This window comes from Diorhabda carinulata, chromosome 4 (assembly GCF_026250575.1).
Source record: "Diorhabda carinulata isolate Delta chromosome 4, icDioCari1.1, whole genome shotgun sequence".
In the NCBI taxonomy this organism is placed as follows: domain Eukaryota; kingdom Metazoa; phylum Arthropoda; class Insecta; order Coleoptera; family Chrysomelidae; genus Diorhabda; species Diorhabda carinulata.
The window spans coordinates 14,569,734-14,582,019 of NC_079463.1; the positions used below are offsets into that span (position 1 = coordinate 14,569,734).

At 30.7% G+C, this 12,286-nt stretch overlaps 1 protein-coding gene across 11 annotated transcripts in view; it reads right to left on the reverse strand.

The window, feature by feature from the left end:
• The window catches only part of LOC130893285 (synaptosomal-associated protein 25), a 112,122-nt gene that overhangs the window by 64,662 nt on the left and 35,174 nt on the right, over window positions 1–12,286 (reverse strand). For 4 of the 11 annotated variants that reach the window (XM_057799249.1, XM_057799255.1, XM_057799257.1 and 1 more), the window contains exon 4: window positions 2,341–2,389. The exons of 3 other annotated variants lie outside the window; for them this stretch is intronic. In XM_057799249.1, the coding sequence (XP_057655232.1) occupies window positions 2,341–2,389 (49 nt within the window). Of the gene's footprint in view, window positions 1–2,340; window positions 2,390–8,440; window positions 8,490–12,286 lie in introns of all 11 variants that reach the window. 4 more of the 11 variants (XM_057799250.1, XM_057799254.1, XM_057799258.1 and 1 more) reach the window with 1 other exon arrangement.

Here is a 12,286-nt window from a genome sequence, read left to right on the forward strand (position 1 = left end):
TCAAGAAGCAATGATAAATTAATACTTGAAATTGTTTTAAATCCATTATTTTGATAATAACAGTAGTAGCTTCACTTAAATGGCTGCCATTTTCTGCTAACTAATCAAAATGTCATGACATTTTACACAAGGTCATTTGAAAGTTGGTACTTTATAAATGTCATATGGATTTGACAATGGCAGCGCTATCTGTGTGTCAGTCACACGACTTATTGAGTGATGAAATAGATTGAAAATATTTTTCAAGTACTGAGATACCTAACGATATCTTATAGTTTTTATGACTAGACTCTAAAATTATTATTAAACCTATAATTCCAAAGAATATATTAAGTGAAAAAACCAATATTGAATTCAAACAAAATAAACAAAGAAGAAATATTGTTATAGCAACCAACACTTTAACTAATCATATAGATGAGCCTAATAATCTTCTGTTGTTAGAGAACTAGTATATAAAACAAAAAAGTTTTTAAAAGAAATTCGAATTATAATGGAGAAATAGCAATTTTTAAGTTTATCTAGAGACCTAAATGACAATAATACATCATATATGCCAGTTTTTCTGGTTCGATTGATATGGTTTTTCTTTTAAAATTTCGCATTGTACATAAAAATATTGTGTACAATCGATTGAAATGAAATTATTTCGATTTAAAAAAAATTGAAAAAATTACTTGCATTAAAAACATTTTTTTCAGATACTTCATTAGAAGATTTCGTAACGTTTTTTAATAAAATCTTTCATTTACAGGTTCCATTTCCAAAGATAAAGAAGAGTGGGAGCTAAATGGATCTTCCGACATGAGTGAAGATGACAAGGAATGGGTTTTAGTGAGTGATTCCGAAAACGATGTATCTGTTTCTGAATAATATTTACCTAATAAATGAACTATTTAATAATATATTTAAAATAATAACCATTAACTTACTCTTAAAATTTAAGAACGTCGATAAGAATGGAATTTTTTTGTACGTATACCCCAATACCCCAGAAAATTTCATTTATTATTTAAGAAATAATTGTAAACTTTTAATTTTGTCCGAAAAATTTTTGTAAAAATAAGGTATGCAAAAACCCTGTACAGTTTGCGAATATCGATTACCAATAAATTTGGCTCTTGGATTTTTTTATTCAATAACTTTTAAAAGATAGATAAAAATTGACGTTTCGCCTATTTTTGAGTTTTTATCAAAATATGATATTGACACTGTGAATAAAGACTAGTGAAATGTTAATTTTCATCTATCTTTTAAAAATATTTATTAGAAAAACTAATTTTGAAACAGAAGAGACCTGAAATCAAGAACTATATTAAAAACTTCATTTTTGTAGGGGGAAATGTTGTAAATAGAAGATTTGCAAGAAATTGATCATTTTGGTGCATCCGTCTGCGCATATGCCCCATAAAAATTGTCTGACAAGGTTACCACGTGATTGGAAAAATTTTTTATGGTAAACTCTGTTACAATCAGCCTTGTGGTAATAAATTTTTGGTTTCCACAAAATTGAAATATTTGGCGTGTTCGGCGCGTCAAGTGCCCATTATTTTTGATGCTAATTATATAATAAAAACCATTGATTAAAATAAAATTACCAATGTGGTTATGAATTTTTTTGCATGAAATTGACAACTTCGTAACAGCTTCGGTATTTGTCCGCTTCCATCCAAAAAGTTTCAACGGTTTGATCCTGAATAAAAAATTTGTCGCTGGGCCTAAGGACTAAGGACAATATTTTTGAGGTTTTCAGTATTTTGTTCTATTCTGCGGAATTCCATTGATATTTTATTTATTTTCAAGATAAAAACGTTTCTAAATATAAATATTAAAAAAATATAACCGAAAAAACACTACGATAAACTTCAAATTGAATTTCATTATTATTTCAAGTGTTTTTGTAATTTTTGTATCTCAACGAAAGTTGAATTCATAAACGTCAAAAATAACGTATTAAATATTAAAGCACTTTTCCTGACAACTGCATCCATTGTACATTCGATTTTTTTTTTTCGAAAAATAATAGTCTTTATTTCGACACGACAAGCATCGAAATTATTCAATTTGTTGACTTCTACAACTCGTTGAAAAGTCATTAAAAGTTTAAATCAGCTATAATGAAAAAAGTGTAACAAATTTAATTACATCAATAATCTATTTTTTAAGCTTATTAACACTAAAAATTAAACATTAAAAACGCCTTCTTAATTCGTAGAAATAGTATAATTACTGACATTTATTTTTAATAAACAAGCTCGAAACATTTGAAGCATGATATTTATCCACACATTTCGATAATTTCGTCCCAGGAGGTTTACAATAAATGAATGTAATGCTTACCGCCCTGTTCATCCAGCATGACCAGGGTCTTCATGCCAACTTCGTGACTCTACAAACGAAAAAATGTTAGCCAGCACCAATCATTAATTTGTCCATCGCCAAATTTTACTAAAAGGTGGAAAATAACCGTCTTCTGGTCCGAAACTGAGTGACAAAGTTAGTGTACCTGTGTACCCCACAAAAGTTAATTGGTAGAGCTGTCTTAAAATTTGTTGTAGTCTTCAAAGTTTTCTTGGTATATATTGTTGGAGAAATAGAGTGAAAATAAAAATCGAAATGTAACTGTATTGTAAATAATTTTATATTGTCGCGAAAAAATGTTTTAACAGGCAACAAAAACTACTCCATTAAACATTATATGAAAGTATATTGTAGAACTTTATAAAATTTAATTAAATCTATTGTAAAACATAAAATATTATCATATAGTTGGAACGACCTAAATTTTTGAAATAATCAAAGTATTCAAACGCATAGATCCTTAAGTATATCGTTGTTTCAATTTTTTTTCTTATATTTTCATTATTTTGAAATATAAATCGAAAAGGAAATTCTGTTAGCAATTATGGAGGGTTACAAAGGAAAAAATAAATTGTAATACACTTTAGAAGAACTTTCATCACCTCAAGAAGCTGTTGAGGACTTTCAAAACCATGTTTCTATGATATCAGCTTCAGAGTGGAAAAAATGTTTCCAGAATTGGTTTGAAAGAAATGTATAGACCCCGAGGGCGAATTCTGAGAAATATCGATACTGTGCGCAACATGATTAAAGAAGATCGACAAGTCACTTACAGACAGAGAAGGCGTCTCTTAGGATATCGCAGACTGCAATACAATCGATCTTGCACGAATAAAAAATCTCGCATCAATCAGGTCAAACAACTGAACTTTTAAAAGAGAAAAACGTCGGTGTAATTGCCCGTATTAACCCGATATATCGTCTAATGACTTTCAAACAAAATATGCACGGACAGCGATATTCCTCACCTCAAGAAGGTGTTGAAGATTTTCAAAACCATCGGCTTCAGAGTGGAAATAATGTGTCTAGAATTGGTTTTAGCGTATGTAAAAATGTATAGATCACAAGGGCAAATATTTCGGAAACATTTTATTTCAAAATTGTTTTGTACCTATTTCACTTTTTGTGAAATTTTGAAAGGTAATCCTAGTTGCCGTCTTTCTCCTCAAAATAGGCGTCTACGTATCTTCTGATGGAAATATCTCTCCTGGACGTAAAGTTTTAAAGTTGAGAAACGGAAAAAAGTCACTTGAAGTCAGATCTGGCAATACTGTGTGTGGTCAATCAATTCGAAGCTCAATTCGTCAATTTTAGCCATGGCGATAACCAAAGTGCGCGGATAGCTTACGCATACATAATTTTATAGTCAGTATATGACAACAATATAATTAGATAAACTGAAATTTTAGAGAGAATTTCTGAACGCATGCGCATATATATTTCCCGACTTGCAACTTTTCGGACAACCCTCGTAGTGACGAAAGATAAGGTATTTGTACAAGATGATGTCATAAAGCCATTACTTATAGGTTTCCACGACCATTTTGAAAGATATTCAGTTAAATTCATTTCTAAAAAATAGGTCCAGCAATATGGTGTTTCAGAATCCTCTCTTGAATAACCAAGTAAGTGTTTCACGAAAGATGTGGGAATTTGAGTCACTTTAATACTTCACAACTGTGTATTTACAATTTTTATTTCAACTGAATTGCGTCCTCTATTTGGAAAAATGTGAATGACCTCGATTTACGTATGATACAGTCAGCGATAAACTTTCAAATTACAAATTTTCACAAAATAATTAAACACGCAAAAACATGAGGACGCATTATTTTAATTGAGATATTTTTATAAACGCAATGTCAGCGGTCTCTTCTATACACCAAAATGTACTAACTCTAATATATTTCAAAGCTTTCCCATACTTATGTATTATATAAGAAGGTGGTATTCACAACTCAAGAACGACCGAACCGATTTGGTTGGGGATGAGGTAGCTTAAAACCAGGAGAAGGACACAGGATACTTCTTATCCCTTTTCTGTGAGACATGACATAAAAAGTGGTATAACAAAACGCAACAAACAAACAAAGGAAAAATTTTACTTTCAAAACATCAGTCTAGTCGTTATTTGTTAAATTGTTAGTATGGCTCAACATCGTAACTTCTCAATCACAAGAGCAAAGTGAGGCAGATCACGAAACGGTTCGGTTGGCAGTGGGAAATCATTGAGAAAATCTCAGATATCAGCAAATATATAATTTTCGAGGCACAATAAGAAATTTATGAAGTACTGATTTGAATCGGCAGCGTTTCGATGCGATTGCAGCACTGATTACTGCGTTTCCATTGGACCAATAATCGTTGTTTGCGAATATTATAGCGGATTGAAGTTTTCCAGAGAAACGCCTTATTCTGAAAGTGAAGGGGCCATTCTACACTTTGCAACATGAGCTATTGCATTAATCGCTACGTGGCAAAACACCCGAATAAGAAACTTTCTAGCAAACGCTCAAAAATACAATAGTTATTACCTAATTTGAGGCAAACATTATAGAAAAATGAGGATTTAATCCGACATGCAAGATACTTATTTATGTTGATGTGTCTAACTTACCAACGCACAATTCAAGAGTAAAGGTTGGATTCGTTATAATCATGCTTCGAAACAAGTAACAACCAAATCTGTGCCACGGAACGCGTTTTGGTGGTAAGTAAATTGATTCACGGGACGATACTAAAAGGAAAATTCGAAGAGGAGGAAGTTCTCATTCGGAGGATCACGATGATCCCAGCTGATTTTCCACATGAGTTTAAACGTTTATTTATAATCCGTCTTGCAACCAAAATCTGCTCATTCATTGCCTATCAGGCGGGATAAAGTTCAACGGTTTAAATGGTTTTTATTATAAATAAGAATATTTAAAAACATAAATGGATAAATTTGATTGTTTTTGTCACTAGGTTTCAGGCCTTAAAAAATATAATTTTCTCAATTTTAAAAACCTAAGGTGTTCATTGAAAAGAATAATGAAAAAACACGTCCCGTGAATTATTGATTTAGCCAAATTTAATACGTTCCAACTGATATTTTATATATCAATTTGGATATTGTCAAATTTTATCGTACAAAAAAGTAAATGTGAATAAGTTCTACAATATTCTTATACCTAAACATGTAATATTCGGTGAGTGAAAATTCTTCGAAATTCATGGAAAATGAGTTGACGCCTTTATTTTGAAATTTTTTTTGTCTAATAGTTTTTTGAAAAAGATTTAAAGTCCAAATTGGGTCAGAATATACGAAAATAGGAGTGATTCCAAATCCAAACTTAGGAAAGATTTACCTCAAGGTAGGTTTTATAGTCTAGTCAATAAGTTCTATTATGAGAAAAATAGGAAAAAAGTTCCTAAAAATATGAGCGGTGGCTCATAAGATTCGGATATATACACCTCTAGAAAAATTTTTTTATGGATTTTGCTGCAGACAAAAAACTGCAATTGTTATTAACAATATGACATGAAAAAATGTTACTTCGTTTTTCGTTACTAACTCGAAAAATATCAATTTCTTACATTTTGAAAAAGCTCGGAGGAGAGGAAATTTCCGATAAAAAACTTCTATTTTTATTTTATTTATTACTTTAATATGACTTTGAAAATAGGGTTACGCGTGGCCGTTACGACAGATATTATATTAAAAAAAATGATTTTGTCTGTGGAACTCTCTTTAGCGGCAATACTCCTATTTTCAAGGTTGACTTGAAATTAGCAATAACAGAAATAGAGTTCAGAGAACTTTTTTATCTCCTTTAACAAGCTTTTTCAAAATTTCTCAAAAATTAATATTTTTCGACTTCCAGCGAAAAACTAAACACCATTTTTTTATCTTATTCTGTTAATAAAAATCTCTTACGTGCACCAAAATAGTTCATAAACATTTTTATAGAAGTGATAACGAATTTTAATGAGCTATCGCTCATATTTTTACGACTTCTATCTCTATTTTTTCACGTTTTGAACTTGTTGATTAGACTATTAGTAATAACTATAAACAAAGCTGCCACTGAAGCTATTTTTGTTTGTTCAGAAAAAGATTACAAACTCCTCTTTAATCTAAAGGAACGCATTAAGACATTAAGTCATCTAGTTGGCATATTTTGTGTATATAGAAAGATATGTGTTGAATTGCGCGTATTTCTTTCTATCACTGAGATACTATCTGTTAAAAACACTCATTTTACCTGAATAACGAAGAATTTTCAATGGAAATAAAAAATAAACCGAATATTATAACATCTTTTATTTTTAGGCATCAAATATTTAACGAAATTCATTACTAATAATTATTACAAAAATGTAAGTGAGGAATACAAAACAAAGATTTTTAATTACTGATATCATTGACAATGATGTTCAAATTTGAATATTTACAATAAATCTGGATCCATTTTTATGCCAAGAACCTTTGGCATAGTTTCAATTTTGCTTTTTTTTTGTTCAAAAGCTCGATTTTTGTTCAATATATATCCAGAAATGAAAACAACTACGATAACTATAAATAAATGTAAACATTATTCTTGCATTGTCACGGATTTATTGAGCGCTCTTGAAGAGTTATCGTAAATTTGTCGTATTCGCTACGCTTTCTGAAATAAAAATAAAAAATATGGCAATTATAAATCATTGATAATGAAATTGGAAGAAAACGATTCGAGATCTTATAAGACTATATCCTGGAATACCATAAATAAGAAGAGATCAAATGGAAATAAATAGGGTTCGAATTTACCACACGGAGTTGACACACCAATAATCTCCAAATAAGTTTCCTATTCTTTAATGTGATTACTGTGCAATATCTTTGTAAACTAAATTATACATTGTACCTAAACCCTTGGGTGGAAGGACATTCGTAGAGCAACTGCTTCGCTGTCTCTATGGCTTTGTCGTAGAATCAGCAGTTGTCCTCTGTCACCCCTATAGTCTTAAGTGATATTTGTCAGAAGACCAAGCAATGTCGTTTCTAGACTTCTCGAGATGTTTCGCAGACTTAGCTGACATTTTATGAATATTTAGAATCGTCTTAGGCTGTTTCTCCAATAAGACTGCACATGATCTTTTAGATATCCATTCAGTTCGTTGTTGATACGGCATCTCATGAGGCCATAGTAAGGATCTGGTCCAAAATATGGACTCGTCGCCGTTTTTCGGCAAGGCTGTCTGATTCTTCATTTTCTGATAACTTGATAATTACAATAAAGTTCGGCCATTTTGTTTCTGTTAGCTAAAGCTTTTAGTTTACACTCCCACGTTAGCTTGGACGTACTCTTCATAGCCTTCAGGGACTTCAAGGTCGCTTAGCTATCGGATAGAGGATGAAGGTGTCGTTTAGGGATACTAACATCAAGACTATACCAGCTAACTTTGACAAAGTGATGAATTTTCCTAATCCAATCTCATTGCGTAATCAAATTATTCTACCTATTTGTTAGTCATTTATTGATTTAGTTCTTATTTCTTCGTTGTAGTCTACCCTAAGGACAATATGTATTAAATAATACGAATAATACGTTAATATTCGGAATGATTTGGAAAAATACATTGGACAAACATATCCATCAATCAAAAAAGAATCAATGCACATGTTTTTGGAGAAAAGTATACCAACAAGAAAGTAGATTTGAAAATCTATTCTATACAATTGGTTACGTAATTACGTAGTTTTTTTAATAAAAAAAATGATATATTTTGTACTTTCAAGTTTGATTACGAATACAAACGAATTTTTGAAAATTATTCTAACGTATTTTTGCAGTAGTGAATTTCGTTAAAAATATTTTTAAAAAACGGAGCGAAAGTAGTAATTTGTGTTATGTTAACAACTGTGTGTAATGTAACTATAAGAAGAATAACAGTCATTATTTTTTTTTAATACCACGTTACGAATTTATTTTTTCTCAACGTAAATATGCAATAAAACAAAAGACTACACCGAATAATAAATAGTTAAATAGCTTCCATCAGCAAACACCAACAACCTTATTAGTTTTGTTTTTAACTCATTTGTTGAGCTTACCGCCTTGATGATTGATCATGTCCAATGTCTTCGTGCCTGCATCGGTACTCTACAACAGCACAGTGCCGTAGCCACAGTCGTCAAAGAGATATAATTATGCTACATTTCAATGTATACAAAAAAAGTGGCAATAATACTGGCAAACTAATTATTTCGTATCTGTTCACAATTTTTTTCTCGACAAAATAGTATGAAGGAGCAATGGACAATAGTATTGTATCATCTACAAGTTACTTTATTTTCTCTTTTATGTTGGAGAAAATTAGAATGAATTTGAGAAAATACTTCTAATATTAACATTTATTTATATGAAGCTCTAGCTCAAACTGTTTCAAAATTGTAGTGAATATTTGAGCTCATCGTGATTGAGAGGTTTTTTCATTTAATGCAGATTATGTCAAATGAAAAAACTCCTTCTCACACCAATAACGAACAGATACAAGTAGTTTACCATTTGTATAGCTGTGCAGAAACAAACATACAAAGATAGAATCATTTCGTGAATACCTGTTAGCACTGATAAAACTTGAAAAGTTCTAAAAAACTACGGGTAATCTAATATATACAACTAATTTAATTGCCAGGTTACTAATCTACTGAATAAATCATAAACATAGCTTTCAATAAGATAACGTTTTTTTCAAAATCATTAAAAACCCTGGTCTGCATGAATATCATTCTTGACGATTTTTCCCCATCACTCTCCGTTTGTAAAGCGGACATTTCCTACTTAATTTTCACTTATTGTTTACATATTTCAATTTCCAGTGGTTAAAAATCCGAAAGCAAGTAATAAAATTCAAAGAGTATGGCAACATTGTTTCCTCGTCTAAGCGAAGCTAAAATCAATAAAGGAGTTTTTGTAGGTCCACAAATTAGACAACTTTTCCAAAATTCGACGTTTATTAAATATCTAAATAAAAGAAAAACCTTCTTGGCTCGCATTCTAAAACGTGTGTAATATCTTTTTGGGTAATCACAAAACTGATGATCATGTTGCTGACATAGAGAAATTGCTGTTAGCGAACAAAGCAAAGGGATGTAACATATCTCTTAAAGTACATTCCCTACACTCGCACCTGGACTTGTTCCTTAAAAATTTCAGGAGCTGTCTTCAATGAACACGAAAATACATACGTCAATACATCGCTAGGATGGAGAAGAGATTTTCAGTGGAATAGAAGCATGTTAGCGGAGTAATGCTTTTTTTGAGACGAGATAGCTGTACTTGAGGGTATAAAAAGGATGCAAGCACCAAATAATGGTACATATTTTTATTATTTATAATTTATTCCAGCTAAAATAATTTTTATTGCAAATTAAATCATTTATTATGCTTATCAAAAAGTTGTAAAAGTGTAGGGCTCCCCTGCAAATGATAGGTGATGGAAAAAAAGCGGAAGTTATATTTGGATTGAAGATGATTTTTTATAAATCACCAAGAATAGTGCCGGGGTTTGATGAAAAGTTGCACACTAGTGTAATGTACAAAAAATAGTATACAGATATTACATTATGGCTCCTGGCATATTAAAGTGAAAAATAAATTTGCGAATTGCATGGAAATGTACTGATACATTTTTACAACAGTAAAGTACGAAAATTTTGTAGTTAATTATATGAAATCCCAAGCCAATCAAACATTTTTCGTGGTAGAAAAACCTATAGTCCAGGACCTGCAAATCCAAAAAACTCAATAGACAAATACACCTCATATCGTGCATATACTTGTTTTATGCACGTTGATGCTTCAAAATTATTAGAACTGAAAACGCGAAGCAGAAAAACTGTTGAAAAAATAATTAGTAAAAAAAAATTGGTCTAAAGCGTAAATGGTAGAAAATTTCTTTCTTTTTGAGAATAAAATTACGCAAACAAATTTTTTTGTCCGGAAGGAACAGGCAAACGTTTTAAATTGTCCCTATTAATTTCTATTTTATGAATAGCTTGAAAATGGGCGAAAATTTTTTGCAAATCAGCGTAAAATGCAATTTTTAGAAGGATATCACGAAATATTTCATTGTTTCTGCGATGTGAAATTATGAAAGAAAATACACTACCAGACAAAAGTTTTTCTACTGTATAAACCATTACTTTTTAGGATAGACTCCGTCCTGTTCAATTACGAATATTTAGCCTATTGACCTCTTCTGTAGATACTGATATTCAGATCTCATACTCCATATTTTTGGTGATCCGCCTAGTGGTTTTCGTATGTTTGGTTTCCAATTATTTGCCCATCTCTTTTCTGGTATTCTTTCTAAATAATCTCTTTAAGCTCGTTTAAGTTCCCTAACCCATCCAACCACATCTTGAATTTCTAGTTCTTCTCTAATATCGTGACATCTCATTATATTTATTGAACTCGTTTAATCAAGTCGTCCTTATTATTGCGTTTCGGTTCTCGTTTTTTTTTGCTAAGCGAGAATAGATCTTAACGCATTTTTCGTAGATTTTTTTGCATGGTGTAGTCATTATAATACCTCCACCCAACCCAACATCGTTCCAATATATCTTCACTGTAAAATAAATTGTTTGATGATCAAGGACGAAACTAAAAATTTTTCCAACATTTCGGACAAATTGCCGTATAAAATGACCGTGAAAGATATTTTTTTTGTTGACTAATGATTTTAGTATTAGGCTAAATCAGAATTATAGCAAGAGTATTGGACATTGTAAGATTATAAAACTTGGGATTAACATATTAACCAAATTTTCGTACCATGCCCATTTTATATTTCATAAGATATATTTCACTGTACAAGAAAATATTTCTTTTATTCACTTTTTTTTATATTGTAAGAAGTATTCATGATAATCTTTGAATTAAAAACACCACAAAACAAAAATAATTAACTAAACAACTTGAATAATCTTTTTTTGTATTTCTGAAACAATTTAATTTTGAACAAATTTTGTAGTATAAGGAACTTTTTCGAAAATACAGGCTCATAAAATCCACACTTCTTGCAGAATAGAAAAATAAATTTACGGTTTCTTCACAATACAATAATTTTGTGTAAATATCTTTGATGTAAGAAATGTCGTGAAGGAACGGAGCTTGAAATACAGAGTAATTTGCAAATATCATTAAAGTCTTATTTAGAAAGCTATGTCTATATTATTGTAACACAGATAAAAGTCAATCTGAAGCATACAGAAAGATACAAAGCCAAGCAAACAGACAAAAACGTGTTTTTGTGCTAGTGTATATTTGCTAATGTCAATAAAGTAATATAATGTTGACATTAAAAGTATAATTATTAACAATTAGATAATATTGGTATACAGCAATGAATGAGATGCAAAATGTAGATATTTGTAGAGCTACCTTAAAGATTTGTATCTACAATTATTCCATCTCTAATAAATACGTTTCTGATAGATTTGGATTTGTAGTTCGTAATCTGATCTTTTCTTAACCTCAAGAATTATTATGTTTAAAGGTCTTATCAAATTTGATCCTGGCTGGTGTATTTAAACAATTAAATTGCATTGGTTACATTTCTTCCCTAAATCGGTACATTCTTTTTCTGAAGTTCGTGGGAAATGTCACATCTAAATTAGAACGTGTCTGATATTGTCTATGCAAAAAAAGTTTGGCAAAGAGTTTACTTGAAATTTTGTGTTTCTAAAGTAATTACTGCTAAGGAACCTTTGGAAATGTGGCAGAATTGTTTTGGGAAGTCTACTTTATTACGAGTGGCACAAAGCATTAAGTTGTCGAAAATTTGCGTTATGCGAGTCACATGCCCACCTCTGTTAACGACAATAACTACGAAAAAGTTTAGGAAATAGACCAAAAGTTTTTGCAAAAATAATATCGAGTAGAGGTCGAAAATA